This window comes from Vigna unguiculata, chromosome 9, assembly GCF_004118075.2.
Source record: "Vigna unguiculata cultivar IT97K-499-35 chromosome 9, ASM411807v1, whole genome shotgun sequence".
NCBI classification, from domain to species: Eukaryota; Viridiplantae; Streptophyta; class Magnoliopsida; order Fabales; family Fabaceae; genus Vigna; species Vigna unguiculata.
In genome coordinates this window covers 7,161,855-7,185,436 of record NC_040287.1, presented here as the reverse complement: position 1 = coordinate 7,185,436, position 23,582 = coordinate 7,161,855, and the positions used below count along the sequence as shown (strand labels likewise).

General features: G+C 33.4%; 2 protein-coding genes across 2 annotated transcripts; both read right to left on the bottom strand.

The window, feature by feature from the left end:
* Positions 1–189: 189 nt before the first annotated feature.
* Positions 190–5,840, bottom strand: LOC114164546 (probable WRKY transcription factor 32). The gene is made up of 5 exons (XM_028049261.1): positions 5,379–5,840; positions 5,237–5,286; positions 3,806–4,440; positions 3,531–3,689; positions 190–656 (listed from the first exon to the last, which is right to left on the bottom strand). Exons 1-5 carry the CDS (start codon positions 5,527–5,529, stop codon positions 308–310), a joined length of 1,344 nt encoding a protein of 447 aa, XP_027905062.1. The 5' UTR covers positions 5,530–5,840; the 3' UTR covers positions 190–307.
* A 1,776-nt stretch (positions 5,841–7,616) lies between these two features.
* LOC114162552 (histone-lysine N-methyltransferase ASHR3) lies at positions 7,617–23,196 on the bottom strand. The gene is made up of 11 exons (XM_028046475.1): positions 22,797–23,196; positions 22,572–22,718; positions 22,031–22,195; positions 21,574–21,600; positions 21,262–21,379; positions 20,988–21,081; positions 20,456–20,549; positions 20,232–20,310; positions 19,859–20,030; positions 17,549–17,629; positions 7,617–8,061 (listed from the first exon to the last, which is right to left on the bottom strand). The coding sequence occupies exons 1-11, from the start codon at positions 23,058–23,060 to the stop codon at positions 7,902–7,904; spliced, it is 1,401 nt and encodes a 466-aa protein (XP_027902276.1). The 5' UTR covers positions 23,061–23,196; the 3' UTR covers positions 7,617–7,901.
* Positions 23,197–23,582: the final 386 nt, after the last annotated feature.

The following is a 23,582-nucleotide window of genomic DNA, read 5'->3' as shown; positions in this document are numbered from 1 at the left end:
TGACCAAATTGAGATTCTGCAACAAAAACGAGGACCAACGGAGAATTTTAACCATTTCTAAAATAACCATTTTACCTTTTGTAAAATTGATTTCCAGATTACTTGTTTTAGAAAATTTTCAAAACAATTGTTTTAGAATTTTCAGAACAGAATTTCTGGAACATAATTGATAAGATAAGATTTCTGAAACGTAAAATGCATTTTGGAAACTTCTCATAAAATTTTCAGAACAAACTTTTTAAAACGTATATAATATATTTTGGAATGAGCTTTCTTCCATGTTGTGTATGATTTCTGAAAGATGCATTCAACAAGGTTTAATTTCAAAGCCGATACTTAGAAGAGTTCGAGCTGACTCGATTGCTTTCTCACCACCAAGGTCCAATGCTTCATCTTCTGTGTCCTCTGAGCATTGAGCAGAAGAAGTTTCCTGGTTTTGTTCCAACCCACTTTTTTTGAACTGCAAATTTTTCATTGAAGCAGGAGCTGCAGCAGCCACAACGGAAGCACTTGGTGGACCCTGTCGTTTCTTGGGCACAGGCATGTCATGATCATGCACTCCCTTGTATGTTATAATCACAGCTTTTGTGTTATCCATAGCACTCTCAATGTGCTTTCTCACAGGACATCCAGCAGAACTGCATCTGTAGTAGTTTCTGAAAATTCACATTGATAAGCACAGACCTAAGATTTCAGTAGTCAAATTAATGAAAACGAAAGGGAAGTTAACATCTCACAGAAAAACAAAAAGTGGGTTTTTTAAGTGTTTTGTTAAACTTCTCAAAATTGCTGTTCAGGAAGAATGCTCTTCTCAGCAATATACAGAAGGAAAGGCCCACTCAACCAACAATACAACTTTTCGAAAAGTTATAAGGTTGACTTAATGATAAAGTTAAAAAGAAAGCTGAGAGAAGTCGAGGACTTCGTCCACCAATACTTGGGAGTTATAAGGTTGATTTGGTGGGTTTGGAGGAGAGGATGGGAAAGGTTATGATTTCAGCTTCCTCCATTAACAAATACTAACTAGCATTTGACAATTAAAAAAAAAAACAACTTTCTGAATACTCTGTTTGAAAAGGGAAGGGATCATCAACTGATATAATTGCTAATTTAAGAATAGTTGTTAGAAACTAGTTAAACAATTACCCAGGATTTAGTTATGTCAACTAAAGTAGTTAGTTAGTAACTATTTTTGTACTTGAGTGTACATGTAAATTCATTCTCCTGAATCATTTAAATTCAAGAAAATTTTTCTCCTTTTTCTGTCATCTAATTCTTTACTGGTGTGGTAGTTCTCACCTTGATATGTGCATCTATGATAGTGCCATGAGATGCTTCTTTGAATAGTCACTATGAGATTACAAAATCAATCACGTTACAACGGATCCATCACAAAATTCCTCCAAAATTGCCTTCCTCTTCATGTTCTCCTATTTTGTGCCACGGTTCGACCAAGAGTCCAATGCTTTATGGCAAAAAAATTTAAGGTTTACATTAGGCATGTCAACCACACCACTAGGGAAAAAAACGTCAATATTCCTTCTTAAAAATGGGTCCCTATTTCCTTTTTAAAAATGGGTTATCCTCTACTTCAATATGACATTTTGCCTGAGATCGTATCTCAACCATTGTCTTCACCTTCCTTTGCTCAAAAGATTCTCTGAATCTACTAGCCCATAAACACTTCATGAAAGTAGCAATAAACATCTCCTCATTCAGATCTCCACTTTCAAGTAACACTATTGAATCCTCTCCAGTATCCCTTTAGTGATTCTTTCTTGCTAACACACATCAAAGGTATCTTCTGCCGGTTGTCATTGGTTGGCCACAATAAACAAATGTAATAATTCCATAAATGAATTGAGTGGAACTAGTCTAAAGTTGAGCCCGTCAATGTATTGATGAAAATTTTGCATCAAAGACCTCCCTTCACTTTGAGAAACTCCTTAAATGTTTTCTTGGGTCTTGAGTACCATTGAAAGGCTCCACCATAGGTATGATGTACTGAGGGGGGACTGGGATCCATCAATTCTTTTTGAAAATGGGTGGATATTGTATAATACTTAACATTGATGCCCCCCTTTGGCCATCCATTGATCTAGGCACATAACACTACCAGCTCCTCCTCCATCTACGGTTAAATTTCTTTGTTCTCCTACCATATCCTTGTACGACATTTGTGCTTCCTCCGTACTTTGCTTTGCCTTGCCTTCTCATTATGCCATCGTAACTCATTTAGAACTTCCATAATATACTGCAACGTTAGAGTATCACCCATGTTCTTCGATTTTGACGGATTTCGCAAAAATGTATTTCCCAAACTATTATTGTTTGTCTGCTTTCAATCTCCTTGGAGCATAGGAAAAGTTTTACCATTTGTTGAGAATAACTCAAGTGTGAGTCTAAGTCACATTGAGTAGAAATGGCAAAGTCAAATATCATATAAGAAAAAAGACTCATAAACCTAAACCTAGTATCTTAAGGTTTTGGGTTAAAAATAATGTCAACCCCTTATGTGGGTTGGACATATGTCACACTTATATAATTTCTCCCTATTGAACCTCCTCTCGAGAAAAACCCATCATCATTGTCTCAAGGTGAGTGTCAAAATGTTTCAAGAAAGGTACCTATCAAGAGCATTCAAGTGAAGGTTACATTTTTTGTTTTCTTCTGAGTCTCCACTTTGGTATGTATAGGGATATCGAAGGCTGGTATCACGAAGTCTATAGGATTATGCTACAAGTGTGTAATTTGCGAAGCATATCAGGCTAAAAATCTTGTCTAGCCATTGTACTATTTTCACTATATAGTTAGTCTATGATGGAGAACATGGGCAAGGAAGACAACTTGCCAACTATCGAGAGGAGGGTACAATTATAAACACACAAAAATTAAATTCAAGAACATGTAAACACAGTATTTGAAGTAAAAAAGAATGAATACTAAAATTTAATTAATTATAAGTTTATATCTATTATATTTTCTATTTTTAATTTCTATATTTGTATACATATAGTATCACTATTATTACTTGAAGAAAGATCAGCTAATAATAAATCTAACAATTACTAATACTTTTTAGGGTAACATGTGTTCAGTTAAAAATATAATTAATCATCTTCAGTTTTAATATATTGTCAAATGTTTTAAACTTATTTTTATTTTTTAAATAAATACTAAATACAATTATAAAAAAAAGTACAATTTTAATGGACCTGTGCATGCCAAGCATATCAGAATAGCTATATCTTGGAATATTAAAGGAGACTTGCAACCCTTGATTTAAAACAAAACACGCAAACACTTCTTAGCATTCCATTTCTTGAGTAACCAAAACAATGCCATCTATGAACATAAGCACGTGAGATTTTTTGTAAACCAATATCTTTAATTCATTTGACACAACAATTCAAACAGGAAATTTATTTATAAAATCCCACATTGCAGCCACAACTTCCACAAAAGAACAGAATTACGAGTAGGGGGGTTATTTAAAATATAAAAAAAGAAAGCAAGATATAACCATAAACCTGAAATGTGGATTTCCCTTCACCAATTTTTGTCCATATTTGCGCCATCTGTATCCATCACTTGATATCCCCATATCCTCTGCTGCATGTACAACAAACTTTGGTTTCTTTCCAGGTTTTATTGCTGAATCCAAGCATGTTAAATCACGTTTGTTCAATCTACTTATCATATTAAGAACAAGAGCATCAGAACATTACATCCAGCCACATGTACAAGAAAGAGTTTATTCCTCAAATTATTTCCTATGAAGAAAATTAATTAATTTGCAACTTGCCTTCTTTTTGGCTCAGGGTCACTAACATGCTCTTCCTTCAAGAAAACTTTGCCATTCTCATCATTGGATGAGTTTTCTTGATTCTTATTAGCACTGCAAGGTGATTCATATAAAGGTTTTTTTGGAGAAGATGGATCAGAATCAATTTGAACTCTGCTAGACTGCTTTGGAACACTGCATTTTATTTTAGGTTCACTGTAAGGCAAGAATTTACTTTCCTTTGTAGAATCAATTTTGTGTGGGGGGTCATGACTATGTTGACTTTTGTAAACAATCTCTATCACATATCCTGAATGGTCACAAAATTTAATCTTCTTAGCACAACAATTTGAATGGGTACACCTGTAATAACTTCGAGAACCAGTAGGACTCTTCACTTGTTTCTGACCATACTTCCGCCAGTTGTATCCATCAGATGCAGTAGAAACAGAAACTGAAGATAAGGTTGTACGACCAGAAGGAGTTCCTTTGTCCACATTTTGCACTTTTACATTATTAGCTTTAGGAGGAGCTGGTGATAGTTTAGACGATGAAGTTGAACAAACAGACATCTGAACTTGATTTTCGGTCTGTTTTTGAGGTGCCTCTACTGTCTCCTTTACAATAGTTTTCTCATCACAATGTTGAGCTGACTCCTGTACATAAAATGGTGCATTTCAGTGCTGAAGAAATAAAAAAAAAAAAAAATGGGATGTAGAGAAGGGAGAGGATGAATCAAAGTATCAAACTCCCATCCATTTATTCGTGGAAGATCTAATACCAAACATCAAGAACTGGATTTTGCAACTGGATTCATGGCAGTTTTGGTCAAATTATTTTTTACTGTCTCGAAATAATTCTATAATTCGAGACTATTTGCTTCTTATTTTCTTTTATAACCTACATGTAATCTGAGGTTTCTAAGCCTCACAAATAATTTTAAAGGCCAAGAAGTCACTAAACTTTCAAGCACTCCACAAGTTCCAAATTGGACATCCCAAAAAGTCAAGTTCTCAAAACTGTGACAGAAAAATACACTGAGGGATGACATACACACTCATTCGGAAGAGGTTACAACATAGCTTGTGATACATCTACAAGATGTTTTCAGCTTATTTCAATAAACTTTCCCAAATAACTTTTAAACAGTTTACAACTTACACGTAAACAATTAAACCTTATTTCATCTTAGATTCTAGAAACATCTTATACACAGACACTAATTTAATAAGCACTTAATAAAGTTGAGTAGCCATAGTCATAGTCATAGTCATAGTCATCCTAAACCTATATCTTCAGCACTCATAAGAACAAGAAGCAACAATATGCCAAGAATCCCTTCACAAGGTGGGTGAGATTAAGCAGAACATTTCAAAATTCAAAAAAATCAAACCTTTGAAATTCACAATCTCAACGTTTTTTTTTAATAATTTAACACAGAGATGCTCTAACCTTACTCTCATCTTGGCCAAGCTTACTAGCGGTATAGCTTCTTTGAATATCTGCCGCATCAACACACTATTATTCAATATTATTCACTACTATCAATAAAACATAACAGAGAAGAAAAAAGTGTTATTGAAACGCAACGTACGAGCAACAGCGTCTTCGTGCGGGAGCGCAGAAGAATGAAGAGATAGGGTTTCCGAGTCGAGTTGCTCTTCGTCGGAAGCTATGGAAGTGAGTGAATGGGTGGTCAGGGACGAGTCTGTGACTCGTTGCTGCATCGCTTCTTCCTCTTCCATGACAGTGCACGACAACTTTTGGATTGTTGAGTTTATGATTCTACCATGAATTTTGATTTTGTGGTTTTTATTTGATGTTGTTTTGTTGATGGAAAGAAAGCAAGGTGTGTTGTGTCGGGGTATATATGTCTTTGACTGCTATTCACTACTCTCTTTCTCTCTCTTTCAGGTGGGTTGTCGGGTTTTGCTGCGACTTGGAACGGAGGTTGTCTGCACTGTTATTAACGGTTTCGCCGCATTCAGTATTTGACTTTTAAACCTGCACGTCTTCTATTCTATTTCACGGTATTTGTTAACGCCGTGTGTTTTCTTCACATACAGCTACAACATTTGAGGAAGGAAGTGGAAGCTGTGGAAGCTGAATGAATGATTTATTTAGAATTTATGAGAAAATGAATAAAAAGTTTGTTAATTGAGAGATAATAGATTCGTTCAAAGTAAGACATGCATAAAATTAAACTATGCATAGAAATCATTTCAAAAACTAATATATAACTTATATGAAAGTAGATGATTTTGTTAAATCGGTTTAATTAATGATTTAGTTATCTAGTTCCAACTACTCGAGAAATGCTTTTACGAGGCGCTAATATTTAATCATTATTTTTATTCATTTTGGTCTTTTATTAATTTAGTTTAATTTAATCTTTTAATTTTTTAAAATGTTTAATTTAATTTTTTTATTACTTTTTATTTAATTTAGTCCTATTTTGTTTTCAAACAATCTAATTTATCTCTTTCGATTGGAGACAAAATTAATAATTAAGCTTAGAATTTATATATACATATTAAAATGTACATCAAATTAATTCACTTAAATACTAAAATTCTTTTCATTTAAATCGAGTGATTTGATATATAAATTTTAAAAAATTATTTTAAGATATATATATATATATATATATATATATATATATTAATTAGTTAAACTTAATTATCAAATTGATCTTAAACTGAAAAAGACAATTAAATTGTTTTAAAAGGAAGAAAATTAAATTAAATAAAAAATAATAAAAGAGTTAAATTGAACATATTTTAAAGAAAAGTGAAGAAATAAATTGAATAAAAATAAATAAAAAGACTAAAATGAACTAAAACAAGAAAACTAAATTTAGGGTTTAAGAGATATAACTCTATAAATTGATTGATTTGAGAGACAATCAACACATAGGAAAATTTTCATATTTTTATCCTTACTTCATATTAGAGATTGTGCACCGTAGTCTTCTATAACTAAACCATTAATAAAAATAATTGTTTATGTAACTAAGAATTCATCATTTAAATTTTTATACAAACATATTTATTTTATCAATTTTATGTCCAACTCATTCTTTCTCTTTAACTATTGTTTATAAATTTGACATTTTTCTAAAATTTAACCATCTTTTAAACTAAAATAACTTTTTATATTAACAAAATTACTTACAAAATAATTAATAAAGTATTTACAATAGAATTATAAAAATTATTTTTACTATTACAAACAAAATTACTTCTAAAATAAATGATAAAGTATTCACAATATAATTATAAAAATTATTTTTACTATTATACTATTATATAAAAAGATTATCCATACATGTTTTTTTGTTTTAATTTATCCTTCAAATAATTATCTTAACAATTTTATATTGATATTTTTTAAAATATAACTTTTCTTTTTCAATTTGGTCATTTTTTAAAGTTGACAATTTTAAAAAAATTAAAATAACTATCTATTATAAAAATATATACAAAAGAATTATTTAAGTTTATTTTTATAATAATAATAACCTTTTTATTTATTTTTATAGTAAAAAGAATTCAACATACACTCACATATCAATATTGACAAAGATGATTGTTTTATATTGCCTACCTACCAATGTCTACATCCATGTAAAGAACTTAGTATCCTAAATTGTTACCTTCTTTTAAAAATATCTACTACTCCAATCAGTTAAGGTAGATCTTATCTAACATTGTTGATCCTTCTGCATCTATTTTTAGGAAGTACTTCACTTTTCAGCCTAATTGTACATCCCGATTAACTGGGAAAATTGAGTTCACAATCCTTCACAATTTAGAAATAAGAATACTTCAAATTTTAATCAAACACAATTTTGATAATGGTCATTATTCAACACTGATGTGTGCTATCTCAGCAATATCAATTTACATGTTTTAATTCCTGGGATGAAAATTTGAGTGACATTGCTGTCACAAACTTGAATCAATAAATTGTCATTTCCCTCTACAACAATCAAACAGAATATTTGAGATCTTTTTTCCATCTTTTCTTACACCCAGACCCCTCCATCCGACCATCCTTTTTCACTTTTCTGTCTACATTACAACAGTGATGGATACACTTAATATATTGGCATATATTATACAGTTGTTACCAGCGTAATGCAAGCATTTGATGTTCGCTTGCGTTTAGAACCCCAACACAAATCTAGCTTGCCAATTTTCTTTTTCGTCCCTAGAAAGCCTTGACAATTTGCTGCACCACAGTTGCATTTAACCTCTGGACCAAATTGCACAAATCTACAAAGGCAATAACCACATAAGTTAAGTCTCTATTGTTGGAAGAGAAAAGATACTACAGAGTAAACAAAATTATCTGATACTTATCCTTTAGTTATTAGTTAGCTATGTTACCAGTTTAGTCAGCTTAGTTAGTCAAAGAAATACAAGACATATGTTAGAAAGGAGAATGAGCCTGCAGCTAATTCAGGACTACTACTAATTAGACGCTAGGTGGGGAACAGTCTTCGAACTTCGCCCCATTTTATCATATTTTGCCCATTTTTCACTCAAGTACTACTGAAAGCAAAGACATTGGTCTCTTCTATTTTCAAGTAAGTTTTCTAATCTAGAGACCAAATTGAGTTTCTGCCCAACCTATTGCACTCTGGTGTAGTTTCATGCCCTGCATTGGAAAGGAGTTTAAGCCAACATGACACTTCAAAGTATTTTACCAATCCATACCACTCTAATGGAATCTCTAACTGATCCTCACTGAAACTAAAAAACTTTATTGTGTACGAACACTGTTTAACATGTCTAGCATTTTTTAATTAAAAAACTTCCTTTTTTTGTTGCATTTACAAGTCAACATGTTTTCGAACCTTTAACAATCAGACAATAGATGAGGTACATTGGTATTATTAAATGCTTACTTATTAGTTCGTTAACTTGTAGAAGATGAGGTACAATACAAAATAATAATGCCTCATTTTTTAGGTATGCAATCACAGAAAAAAAAAAATCTATAAATTCATCAACTTATTTTGTTATTCTACTCATTTCATCAGAATTTCTCCAAATGTATATGCAGCTCTTGTCTCTTATAATTTAAACATTAATAGTGTACCAGTGTGCTGTATTTTCATGTCAGAGTTTAGCTTATAGGTCAGTATCCTTTGTGATGTCTAAGAATGGTCTGTATTTTTATTCTATATTTCTTTCTTTCATGTATATAGGATGAGGAATAATTCTTTTAAAGATATATGCTATCATATGAGAATATCTTTTTTATGTAAAAATAAATCTAATAATCTAAACCAATAAATTAAATAGAAAGACTGGATTAAAATGCATACGATCAATTTTCTAAAAGAGTAATCAAATAAAAATATCAGATTCTAAAAGATCTCGATCATCTCATCACTATTTCAAAATTATTGTCAAACCATCACAAGCATGATCAACATCAATGGATTGTTATTGACTATACACATTTATTATTACAAGATTATTATTATTGTCATTGTTATTATTCTCATTACAATCATCATTAATGCCATGATGATCAGTGTCACTATTGCCAAAACCACTGCAAACATCAATGTCATGATAACTATTGCAACCACCACTATCAACGTTTAACTGTGGCAGTCATTGCATTGGCGGCAAATATAGCAATGGTGGCACTAACAAGAATAACAGCGGTGATAAAAATAATCATGATAATGATTGTGATAGACTCATCACAATCTCAAAAAAAGGTAATAATTGAAACATTTTTATATTTTGATTTTTGTTTAGAGAATATTATAAGAGATTCGATCTTATGTATTTTAATGCAGGTTGTCCCTTTCAATTTAGGGGTCAAAATTAGTCATTACCTAAGAAAGACTCGTTTAAGAGAATAAAACCACCACCAATATTTAAACTTGGAAAGCGTAGTAAAAAAATCAATCAGTTTCTGCATAACGAAAACATTAACTTCCAATTATGCCACACCAAAACACTTTCGTATATACAAATAATTTCTGCATAGGTTATTTATTTCTTTTCACTCTTTTTCAACTCATCTCTATAAGGGTACAAAAACACATCCAAAAACAATATTTCTCTTTATTTCTATCAAATTTTCCTTCATATTTCTTTTGACTGTTCATTCCTAATCCAAACAACCCAAAATCCATTCACTATTTTTAACCAGACGAGTTAAAACACAGTATAAAAACTTTGACCCAGAGATGGTATTTAGCCCAACTTTTTCAAGCTTTTTAAAAGGAAAAGTTAAACATAACATATTTGAAAGAAACTCTAAAATTTGAAGAGCTTTCTTTAATGAAAGCAAAGTCATGAAAAAGAGCTTCCACAAAAGCTTACCAAATTGAAAGAGTATTTACTCTGAAAGAGATAGGAAACAGAAGGCTAAATGCCACCTAACCTAAATGCAGGACAGAATGTCACTTTTAATATCTGCCAAGTCTTGTTGTCAACAGGATTAGCTATACCCCTGATTTATTTCTTTCTTATTGATGGCCCTGAAATTTCTCTATTTACTTGGACAGATTTGCATCCATTTGAACAGCTGATTTACTAGCTGTTTTATTTCAATGACAGATTTGCATAGTTGTAAATTAGGCAAAGTTTCCTTGTACCTAAATACACAAAGTTTCTTTGTATAACATTAAGGATTCTCACTAAACGGGTCTGTCGATGATGCGAGGTATTCAATTTCAATCAGATTTAATATGGTACCAAAGCTTCAGAATGTGTTTGTCACCTGGATCATCTACTAATTTGATTGCAGTTGGATACCTAGTACATGTCACCTCAAATTTAAGATATGTGTTTCAACATGCCTTTCTTTGAAATAAAGACCAAACTTATGATCCTAAATTGTCTCATAAATTTTTCAACATTCACGTCCTTGTACACCTCAACACTTTGGAATGGCTGAAAAAGAATCATCATTTTTTGGATGATGTAGGCACTGTGCTTCTTTTAAATTTTGGGAAGAAGTTTTATAAATTGTTGTTTATCTTACGTTCCCATCTAAATTTTTGAAATTTGTGTCCCCATTGTTGGGAAGATAACAGAAAATAACAAATAACAAACAACAAAAGCAAAAACCCAAATCATATCTTTCCTCAATAAATAATATGTGTGTGTAATGATAAGATGCACAAAATAAAGAAGGGAGAAAACAACACCAAAACTTTTAACATGGAAAAACCTACAGAACCTAGTCCAGAAAAATCTTCAACTAATAATAATTAATGGATACACTATAACTCTTCTTGGAACTTCCAAGGATCAACAGAAAAAAATATTCTCTTCAACAATAAAATGGATGAGAGAACCATTCTCAGGTACCAGAGGCACTCTCTGGTGGCTTCTCCCTTTTCTTTTCTCAACACTCACAGCTGAAGGATGAATTGCACACCCTTCTGAATTTGCTATGGCTTCTAGGGATTTACAAAAAACACACTAAACGAAGGAAAACCAAAAGGACAAGCTTTTGGTTGGTGTGCAAAGTAAGCTAATCCACTCACAAATTGTACAAAGGAACAAACTTTTGGTTAATGTTGCAGTAGTTGGTTTGCTTTCTGAGTTTGTTGGATCAAATGACCAGCTTGTAGATATGTTGACTAAGTCCTTAAGGGTACCTCAAATTGAGTTCATTTGTTCCATGTTTGGTATATACAATTTGTATGCTCCAACTTGAGGAGGAATGTTAAACCATTACATTTATGTATTATTATTAAGTCTAGGTATAGGGGGTAGAGTGTTGGGAACATATATCAGATGTACCCACAATTGTACCTAGTTTTACTCCTAGGTGTCTAGTGTAGTCCCTTCATCTTCCATGGATTGCTGTATCAATTTTCATTATAAAATAGAAGATTGAGAGAGGGGTCCTTTAAGCCCTGTAAACATATATTTCCTCTCAAGTTGGTATCGGAGCGGGTCAATCTTGCTCTACCTGTTTCAGTCATCTTCGACACTATCTTCGCCACCAATCATCGTCTGCAGTTTTCGCCAGCAACAGCCAACCCCACTAGTACCAAAAGCTAATTGTTCTCCACGAGCAGCCACAAGCCGCCACGCACTCCTCTTCAGTTCAATGTTGTTAGGCACACAACTACAATGTGTTGCCTTCCACTCATCGAAACTCTATCGTGTCGTTGTCGCCAGTCTCAATGAACCTTGTCTTTGTTTTTGCTTTCGAAACTTTCATTCTAAGTGGTTCAAAGTCATCCTTGTTGGAAGTTACACTAGGGTTTCGTCTATCTCACTTTTTTTCTTCCTTACCTCTCAGTTTTTCGTCTTCATTGTAAGAAATTGCTACTAGAACTACTATTTCATCCTCTAGAAGCCCTTCCATTACTTCCGAGAAGCTAAATGGAACACTCATCTTTCTTGGTCTTCAATTGTTGAAATGTGGTTTCTAGGCAAAGTTCATCATGACCACCTTTAGCAAGATGGAAGCCATGTGCCCCCTAAAAAAGTTGAACAATTGAAACAAGCACGTGAAAATTGCTTGAGGCAATAGAAAGCGCAATGCAACTTACAAACCTTACCAGACTCCTCTTGAGCAACAAACCCAAGAAATTGTTTCATGTATACCTCCTCTACAAGATTATCATGTAGAAAGGCATTTTTGATATCAAATTGATGGAGTGGTCAATGACGAATTGTAGTCACCTTGGCCACTAGAGAGAAAATATATGTTTAGAGGGCTTAAAGGACCCCTCTCTCAATCTTCTATTTATAATGAGAAATTGATACAAGAATTCATGAAAGATTAAAAGGTTGCACTAAATAGCTAGGTGCAAAAATAGGTACGACCATAGGTACAACTGATAGATGTTCCCAACATTCTACCCTTTATACCTAGACTTAATGATAATACATAAATGTAATGGTTTAACACTCCTCATCAAATTGGAGCATATAAATTGTATATACCAAACTTGGAACAAATGAACTCCATTTGAGGTACCTTAAGGACTTAGTCAACATATCTACAAATTGGTCATTTGATCCAACAAACTCGGTACAAATTTCCTTGGACAACAACTTTTCCTGAACAAAATGACAATTAATTTCTGAGTTTAGTCCTCTCATGAAACACTGGATTTGATGCAATTAGGAGGGCAACTTGGTTATCACAATACATCTTCATCGTCTTAATTTCACAGCAATTAAGCTCTTGAAAAAAATATTTTACCCATATAAGTTCACAAAAGATGCCATTGCCCAATATTCAACTTCAACAGTTGATTAGGCCACTACATTTTGCTTCTGACTTTTCCATAAGATAATATTTCCTCCAAGGAAGACACAATTTCACGTAGTAGTGTATGTCATTAGAGGGGCCTATCCAATCAACATCAAAGTACATGAAGACTAGAACATTTCCTTTATCTTCATGTAGCAAACCTTGTCCTGGAACCTTTTTGAGGTACCTTAAAATAGGATAATGCATTCCAACAGCCAATACATGGTGCCTACATAAACTAACCAACCACTTCAACTGCAAAACATAGATCAGGCCTCGTAAGATAAATTAGCTTTCCAACTAGTTGCCTATATCTTTCTAGATCAAGAAATGATTCACCTTCCATCATTAGTTTTTGATTTTGGTCCATAGGACTATCTACTTGCTTACAGTTAAGCATACATGTCTCTTGTAGAATGTCAAGAGCGTACTTCCTTAAAGATTACAACCCCATCTTTTGATTGAGCTACCTCAATGCCCAAAAAGTATTTGAGACTTCAACGATCCTTCATTTGAAAATGTTTGCACTAATACTCCTTCAATTAAGAAATTTCATGAACATCATTTCCTGTAATGATTACATCTCAACATAGACAATTAGGTAAATCCATTTCCCAATTGGGGTATTACAATAGAAAACTGAATGATCTGCTTCATTACATTTTAGCCCAAAATTTGAACAACTAGGTTGAATTTACCGAACCAAACATGTGGAGATTGCTTGAGGCCATAGAGAGAGCAGTGCAACTTACAAACCTTACCAAATTCCTCTGAGCAACAAACCCAAGAGGTTTCTCCATGTACACCTCTACAAGATTGCAATGTAGAAAAACATTTTTGATATCCAATTGATGTAGTGGTCAATGACAAATTGTTGTCGTAGCAAAGAAAAGGTGAATAATAGTCATCTTGGCCACTTGAGAGAAAGTATCAGTATAATCGAAGCCATAAACTATTGTGTACCCTTATGCAACTAATCGAGGTTATGAGACAATTGACTTCACCATTAGGACAACAAACTTTAATGGTATAAACCCATGGACATCCACCAACCTTTTTCCCAAGTAGAAGGGAAACTAACTCCCAAGTATTGCTTTGGTCAAGAGCATGCATTTTTGCAGTCATGATATGGTTGATCACATCTATATTTCAGAAAATGTGATTTTGTAAAGAACAATACTTCTTTCAAAAGCATCTTTCACCTTATTGTGATCAAGTTTGCAATCATGATATGGTTGATTACATCTATATTTCAAACAATGTGATTCTTTGAAGAACAGTGCTTCTTTCAAAAGCATCTTTCACCTAACTTTGATCAAGTGTTGCTTCCTCAACTCAATTATATGCCTCTTCACATTGAGCATTTCAATCCAAACTTTGTTTTTCATATTTAGGGGCTTGCAATTATAAATTAAAGCCTCCCCAAATCCTAAAAAACTCTTGTTCCTGCAGTTTAATCTTCAACAATCCTCACAATCTATTCATGCACTAGATCACATATCTCTCAATGATACTTTAGCTTATATCACAGTGCCTACCTCTGATTCTCATGCAACAACCCAAACCTACTAGTGAGAGATATGGAAGAAGAAGGAAAATCAAACTTGGATGTCATTTCTTGCCTATTAGATCTAAATGAGTCCGCACGTCAAACTAAAATTTGATGGTTCATTAGACATATATAAGGCTTATTTGGTGGCTCTTGGTAATCGACAGGAATATACAGGGGATTATGAGGAAATATTTGTTCTAGAGTTTAAGATTACTATTTAGCTATAAATGTATAAGAAAAGGATGACCCTTCTTATGAATGGATGTCAATAATATTTTTTTACAAAATCTACTGAACAATTTAATGGTCTAGTTAATCGACTAAGAAATGAGGTTACTAGGACAAGCATTGACAAGATGAACATAATTTATGTTCAAGGAAGGAGAAAAAGAGACTTGACCAACTCCTTAAGAATCAAGTTTGGACCTATTGACTAATGTAATAAAAGGTGGAACTCTACAAGAGAAGAAAGCTTAGAAGTATTACCAGAAACATGATCAAAAGCACCTAAATCAAGAATACATGAATTTTTATTTTCCGTGATTTGAAAAATATGAGTGGTTGATAGTTCATATTGGGTGAAAGATTATATTTGACTACTAGATTTTAACCAAAGATATTCCTAATATTCCTCATAAGAAAACTTAGAACCAATCACATTAGATTTGGAGACATTTGTCATGTCAAGGAAGCAATGTAAAGAGAAAAAGTTTTCTTGAATATCTCCTATCCTCTTACAATAAGAGCATTGGGGAAGACCATAACCACTTCATCCTCCTATTTTCGTTGCCACCCTTCTGTGAATACACACCATGATAAATTATTCCACAAAATCATGCAAATTTCTAGTGATGAGAGTGAGAACACAAAACAGTCATCTTATGAGACCATTGATGGAATTTTTTCACCAATCAAGATTTGGTCCCATAAAAGATAAAAATCTGGTGTGTAGCATGAAGAACTATAACCATGTAGAACTTATCCAACTTCTTAATCTCTTCTAAAGAATCAACTTCTAAAAATATGTTCAATTCCTCAACAATTGACTAGGCTTTAGCAACAAGGAGGTCATGTCATCATGTATTTATTTCAAAGATTCCAATTTATGAGCATAATCATAAAGGTGTTGAAATCATTTGCAAAAAAATACTCCACCTTCTTCCAAAAGGAGTCACAAAATTTTAAATGCTCCAAGAGTTCCTAATATATTAGATAGCACAAGTTGTCACAATAGGATACACAGCAGAAAATCCATATTCTTTCATTGTTCAACCACCTTGTAAAATGGTAATGATTATGGAAGCCTTGGCCATGAAACAGGAGCTCAACTGATGCAGACCAAGACAAGTAATTTTTGCCGCTAAGTCTGAAGAAATTATTGGAGAACCAAAAAAGGATTGGGCAGGTCTGCCAATAGCCATTTAAAAAAAAAGCAAGTAAAAAGAAAGTAATCCACAAGGTATTCAACTATGATTATGCGTGAACCAATACAAAATGAAGAAAGACAAGTTGGAACAAAAGCAATGAGAGTAACAAAGGTGGTGCGAAATTGTTGTGGTGACCAAAAGGTTGTGCATGAAAAAGACACTTCAAATCCAATTCTTTTTCAGAAAAAAAAAAGTCGGTTAGCAACAGCAACCGATAAGAACATGTAATGGGTTTTGTGTTGCTTGGCAAGATGAATACAACTGCTCAAAAGCAGAAGGGCATGGCAGCTAGTGATGATGGGCAGCAACAGAAAGTGAAAAATGCACTAAACAATGACAAACAAAGCAAAGCAAAATCAGCCTACTTTGATACCAACTTAAGACTAGAAAATATGAAAAATGACCAAGGGAGTTCAATGATCTCTAAGCTAATTCATTCTTTTATATGGATTCTTGCATCAATAGAGACACAAATATAATATGATTATCTACACATAGGTAATACAAGACCTGTTCTAACAAGTTAACTGTTTTACATAAGCAATTATGACATATACTTTTGTTGAAATATGGATGTAAATATTGCACATTTACTGTACAATAAATATAGATAGATTTGTTTGTAAGAAATCCCTAAAGTTAAGGGATTGGGATTTGTAGATTTGCTCTAGATTCAGAGTCTTTACGTCTGGATATTTATTTCCTTTATTTTAGCAGATTTCTTTCCTTTTATTAAGGATTTCATTTTTTTTAAATACCAATGTATTGCTTCTTTTTTATATCAATAAAAGTAATTCCATATTACTACTGACTACCTTCACATTTTTTCACAACTTTTAGGAGTTAATCACTTAGGCTAGATTGTAAGATGCCAATTTTGCCCAGACCCTGTGGAAGAGAATTTGAAAGCACTATAAAGATGAAGGCAAACCCTTGTCTAATCCTTCCCTATATAGTCAATTGGTTAGCATACTCAATTATTTAACCATTACTCGTATTGATCTAGTTTTTTGTTCAACTAGTCAATTATTGCACTCTCCTCTTCTATACTTGGCTGATGCTCAGTGAATAAATTAGGTATTCACTAAGTACTCTTGGTCAAGGTATTTTACTCAAAGTTGATTGTCACTATATTCGATGCCCACCTCATTTGTCTTCCTCATGTCTCCAACAATCTTCAGATTGTTGATGTCTTTTACTAAGGTCAGGTCTCACTTCTCCATCAATGTCTGGTAGGCAAATTGATGCTTCAAGATCCACCAGCAACATTTACTCAAAGAAAATGGCACAAATTAGAGAAGTTTGTTTAATTGCTTTATTTCATTGATGGACATATTTAAATAACAGTAAATTAGTCGAGCATTAGGTAAAGTTTCCTTCTATAACATTAAAGATTATTATTATTAAATAAGATTCTCTGAATGATGAGCCATTCAGTCAAACTTGACATATGTCACCATTTTCAAGTCCACTTCTTGGGAATTGTCAACTCTCTCTCAACCAAAGCATAAAAGGTAGGATCAAATTTACCTGTAATCATATGTTAATGGCTCTCCAGATTGTATTGAACGAGCAGCAAAAACACCCACACGTGTCTCACCATCTACTTGCCTAGAAGAAACCAGATAAATTTAGACCTAAATATAAAAGAGATGTTGCCATGAAATACATAAATAGATTCATTTTGTTAATTGACAGTGAATATGCCAAATTATTCTAGTTATACAACATATCAATCAGCTGCAAAGGAGCTAATTATAAAGTAGAAAACCTACTAATTAACAATGTTACATGTCAATAACTTAAGCACAAAAGTATAAACCACTTCATCTATACAGCAGTAAATGGCTTATGATAGAAACATTATTTTAGGGGAACATAGTCCTTAGTGCTTAAAAATTAATGAACACCTAAGTCACGAGTTCTTTATTAGCAACCATACATATTATAAGCCGAGAACATACAAAATTAAGAACACAGTATAAGAAAAGAAAGATCTGTTTCATACGTCAGCATTAACAAACTCCTGTAGAACAATATGGAACATACAATTCACTTGTGCAGGAAATTGACTGCCTCATTCCCTCTATACTTCCTGCTAAAAGTTTAAAGCAACTATTTATCTTCATATTACAGGTTATCAAGCTACTAATTTAAGTCGCCTGTGCACTGAGATGTCAAATCCTCCCATGTTGCACATATAATAAACTTTGGCCAACCTTCCTCCATAAACTGTGCCTATGCAAACTGTTAGGCAGAACCAAATATAACAAGTTGACAATAACACGAGATTACAGGTTTATTATAGAATAGGAAAAGGTTTAAAAATAATAACTAAGAATACAGTAGTAAGATAGCTTTGACAGCTAAGATTTTGTTTGCAAACAGGTTCCCTTTTATGGGAAACTTAGAGGGAAAAGGAGTTAGTTTTGGGAGTTTAAGAGTTTTGTAACTGGAATAATCTAGTGGAATGAGAGTGCTTTTTTATATCTTTTGTTGTACATGTGGTGAATCAGATTTACTATTCATTGTTTTTCTCAAAAAATAGTGATGCTTCCTAACAATTTAGTCTATCCTTCAAGATCTGAGTGCATAATGGAAATCATAGTGGATGCTTGGAGAAATAGGCCAACAAATAGAGGAAGGAGACCAGAGCACAAACATGTCTTTGTGACAGAAAACATGCATGCTAAGAAAGGGACTTTAAGCCTAACTCAACCTTACAAAATCGGCTTATAAAGTGAAGTTTACACCCACTTATATAATGTAAATTGGTCGAATCTCCAATCAATGAGACTTCCAACAAACCTCTCTTATACTGAGACCTATAAATCCTTAACGTGGAACTAGACGTTAATAGGTGGTCCAATAGCAACTTAATGGCGAATGGAACAATAGAGTCAACAAACAATAAATTTCACTAGGATAGGTTTTAACCCATGGTTGTAATACCATGTTAAGAAGAAAACTTAAACCCTAACTAAACTTTACAAAACATGCTTGTAAGGTAAGGTTAGCACCCATTATATAGTGTAAATTGATCTTATCTCTAGTCAATGTGATATTTCCAACAATATACATGAGAGAAATAAAGGAATTGCTTCTTGGGATCAAGAAAGGAAAGAAATTGTTGGATGAATGAGAAAATTTAGTCAATGGGGACAAGAGAAAATTCAATCAACTTAAGGTAAAAAGGGTGGAGTTGCCCAAGTTTGAACAAAGTGACCCATAAGGTTGGACAGCAAAGACACCAAAAATAAAATAAAATTGAAGTTCAAAACATCAAAAGATCAGGAAAAAATTACACCTAGCCTTCATTAGCACAGAAAGAATGCAGGCCATTGGTTCAAATTCTGGCAACTAAACTCTAGCAACACTTCTTGGAAAGATCTTGCAACAATAATGTTAAGGACATTACGAGGTAATAAGATACACAACACATTAGCGGACACTCATATCAAGAACCTAATTGAGTTTTCATTATCAAGGTGGAAAAGGAAAAACGTGGGAAGGGAGTGGGAAATCTCTCTTTGGTTGCAATGGCCATGTCTGGGATTGTTTAGGGCTTTCTTTGGGAGGCAATAAGGCGATGAGCACACCATTATAGTGAACTTTTTTTTTTTCAAATGTCAGCACATCTCATGCTAAGGGTTGAGTTTTCTATTAATATTCAGTTTGCCTATAAAATAACATTTGATTACATCAAGGAAATCAGGTTATACATCTCACAAGTTTTTAATAAAAATTTGGTCCACTAGGAAACAGCATATCTGTTGATTAGTCTCTGAAGAATGAGAAAATAATACAGTCTAGGATGAGTGTGATGGTATTGACACTAACCATTTTTCCAAAACACAGTTGGGATCACAGCTATGGTTCAGAAAGCGTGAAGTATTTCCTTTGAAAGTTGCATCAATTGTGAAGTCTTTCCGAATCTCACACATGTAAAAATTTTGTACACCCATGTATTTCATGTCCCAGAGCCTCTTCTCACATAAAGCATCGTCAATGACTGCAGCATAAATTTTTCTAGTTAAATAGATTAAAGACGTAGCATAAAGACATAAGCTACAGAAAACATGTGGTATAGAAGATCATGTGCTTTTAAAACTTTCCTGAATAAAGGGCATACTCAATTATGGTTACCAAAGAAAGGGAACACAAACAATACTTGACATTATGAAACTAGAAGCCATGTAGAAATATGAACTACCTTCTCCAATATACTCAACTATAAATCCACCTTTATCAATGGTTTCAGCGGCCTCCACTCCCCATCCACAATGTTCAGTCTATAAAAAAAAAAAGAAGTTTAATAATTTGTAGCAATATTTTTTAATTCTTAAGCTTAATAGAAGAGAAACCCACAAAAATAATACAAACATGCTTCAAAATAAAAATATAATGTGTCTATCTTGATGCAGTAAAATTTCACACCTTGACTATCTTGATCTTTTTCTCCTTGCGAAATGGACGATTGTTGCAATTTTCAGAGCAGCGACAAGCTTTTGAGCAACTTATGCATTGAACCCTGATGGATGATATGCAATAATTAATGTATAACCCTGTTGATTAAATCTTACTAAACAATTATATTATTCTTACATGTTCACAACCAATTACAGTGACATGTCATATAATGTGCCACGTTATATTAAGTGTTTACAAATTATAAGTGTATAATTGTCAGTGTACAACAGTACAACCTTTTCAATTAAAAGGGAGAAGGTGATCATAATTTTATAGACCAGACAAATAATATTTCTCGGTAGTTTGTAAACTCAATAGGAGTAGCAGGCATCAATATACCATCATATCTGGGATCAACAAATTTTCAACTGTAAAAAATCATTTATGTCGAATAAGCAATAGAAAAATAATTCATTGTCAACTAAAACTAAAAGACCTACACAATCTCTACATCCACATTTACAAAAGAAGTTTCATCCAAAAGAATACATGTATGTACCTGCACACACAATCATCAGAACATGTAGAGCTGCAGCTGGTGCACCCTGCACCATCATCCACATTACTACGTTTCTTCTTTACTAAGTATACATCTGATATTAATTCAGGCTAGCAAAAAAATAGCAGTGCAGTACTTAACTTGAAAACTATTAATTATACCAAGTGTAAAATCAAGTTCTCTGACTTAACATTCTAAAAGGGCTACACAAATTCTAACTTTATTGAATATAATAGCTGCTTCACTATAGCATACAATAAAACAAGTAGGATACTGCGTCTTATGTGTACATATGGTGGTGGCTGCTCCATCTTACTGTCCATGTCTTTCCAGGAGGAATCAATCTTAAACTCCTCACTGATATACGGAAGAGGCAAGCGACAGAATACTTCCTGGAAAAAAGGTAAGTGGAAATTTTCAAAACCTATATTAGCAATAATACAAAAAGTATTATGCAAGTAGCTGACTTCACTCATTCAAAAGAAACCAGCATATTACATTCATAAATATCACAAAAAGGTCACAACAGTATATTTATACACACACGTAAGTGCATTAGATGTAAAATATTTTTCACAAAACTTACCGAAATGTCACTTGTTGAAGTATCAGGCTGCTCATCCAACAAATACAACATTCCTGTCAGCCAGCCTAATCAATGAAAAATACCAATAAAAAAATAAAACTTTGAAAAGATATATCTAAATCAAGTAAGGCTCTACAAATATATCAATCCAAGCTGAAGCACAAAACCTTAAAAAGTATATTTTTGCACATGTGCCAACTAAGTCAATTTAAACATCAAGAAAGCTTATGACTGTGTAGAGCTACTGGAACCATATGCACTACCTAATCATCACGGTGAGATATTTATAAAAGGAAATATTCGAGTAGGTAAAGAAAGAAACGCAAAGTTAGATATTCTAAGTAGAACAAATAACTGAATTTGAAGGCCGGAAATCTAGCAGAAAGAGATACACCAGATTGCAGTATAAACAATAAGTAGAAACAGTAAAAGATTCTGGTGAAAAGAAAAAATTGACCTTCCTATCCAAGCGCCAATCAGAAGGATGCCTCCAGCAAACAGCTAGCCCAGGATGATCTTTTAGTGGCAACACTGCATCTGGCCACGGCGCACATTTACTATGGAATGCAATTTTACAACGTACACACCTCAAGTGCTTCTTTTGCTTGCAAATGAAGCATACCTGTTCATTGGAGGACTTGATAAGAGAATTGCAAGACAAGGAAGACAAAATAAGGAAAAAGACTGCAGATGAGGTTCAGTAAACAGCTTAATTCAATAACTATTCATTAAGCTCTTGTTAAATGAGAATTATTCATAAGTTTGACTGTGTATTTATGGAAGAGTTTTGAAACACACGTCAACATTTTAGAACTTGTCATCAATCTCCATTTGCACGTATGTTCATACCACCACAAGTTCATCACAAGACACAAATACTCTAACATTCACCAAGTCTGTTAAATTAAATATCAGCAAAATATAAATCATACATCCAATTAATCTTCCATAAATTTCATTAATCAGAGAAAATCAATGCTGCATTACTAAAAACCTACATGCTGTGGACACTTGTACTTTTTCAGACCGGTAGCTCCGACAGAATCTTTTGCACATTCAGAATGGCACCGCGCGTCGCATCCGCGAACCGAACACAACAGCTCCTCCCCAGGGTAGATAAAATGGCGGCAAAAACAACACTCCCGCTGAACCCACACATGACAATCAGTTGCATGCAAAATCAATTAATCAAAAATACTGAAAAGACAGTAAAAAGAAAATACCAATTTGGGAGCTCCAACCAGAAAAGGATAAGAGAAGGGATCTTTGAGGCGATCCTGAAAAGCTTTGTCGGAAGCGGACTTCTTGACCCGATCCACTGAGCCGCGGGTGCGCTTCAAAACCCGAGGCTCGAAAGCAGGCCCCGAAGCGAAGGCATTGGGTAGGGTTTTGGCGGGAGCGTCGGCGGCCGCGGCAACATCAACATCGGAGGAGCAGTGAGAGAGTGTGAGAGTGGAAGAGAGAACGAGGTTCCCTAAATCTGGCATTGCCGAAACACTTTTGGGAGAAACTTGAAGAGAGAAGCGAAGGAAGAGTGAAGGAGAAAAAATACAGAGAGAGAAGGAGCGAAAGATGGATGAAGAAGAAGAGGAAGACGAAAAAAATGAGCGGGAAAGTGTGAATTTTCGGAGGAAGCAGTGAAATACCAAAGCATGCGTGTCACGAAATCTATATTTACGATTTTGTCAGATCCTTCTTTGCACCTTCGTACGTGGGACCGCGATTTGAATTTTGGTGACCAAGGACAAAAGTGACTATTCCACAGTTTTATGTATAAAAATTAAATTAATTTTTATTTAACTTGTGTTTTTTTATTAGGGAAATAGTTGATCGAAATTTATATTTTTTCTAAAAATTACTTTTGAAAATTATGTTTTGTCCTTAAATTAATATATGCATAGTTGTCACGCTTTTTATTTTATAAAAGCAATGTAAAATATGTTCTCAATAAATAATGTGGAGTGTTTATAATTATGATATAATATGAATTTTATGATGAACTAATACAG

What these genes read in the sequence shown, in the direction of transcription:
- LOC114162552 (XM_028046475.1), bottom strand. Translation starts at nt 23,060, where the DNA reads ATGCCAGATTTAGGGAACCTCGTTCTCTCTTCCACTCTCACACTCTCT. An exon ending in AGTACAAGTGTCCACAGCAT is followed by an intron (nt 22,196 to 22,571) that starts GTAGGTTTTTAG and finishes TCCAATGAACAG; the next exon opens with GTATGCTTCATTTGCAAGCA. An exon ending in ATATGTACACATAAGACGCA is followed by an intron (nt 21,082 to 21,261) that starts GTATCCTACTTG and finishes AATTAATATCAG; the next exon opens with ATGTATACTTAGTAAAGAAG.
- LOC114164546 (XM_028049261.1), bottom strand. Translation starts at nt 5,529, where the DNA reads ATGGAAGAGGAAGAAGCGATGCAGCAACGAGTCACAGACTCGTCCCTG. An exon ending in GCACGAAGACGCTGTTGCTC is followed by an intron (nt 5,287 to 5,378) that starts GTACGTTGCGTT and finishes TTGATGCGGCAG; the next exon opens with ATATTCAAAGAAGCTATACC. An exon ending in GACCCTGAGCCAAAAAGAAG is followed by an intron (nt 3,690 to 3,805) that starts GCAAGTTGCAAA and finishes TATGATAAGTAG; the next exon opens with ATTGAACAAACGTGATTTAA.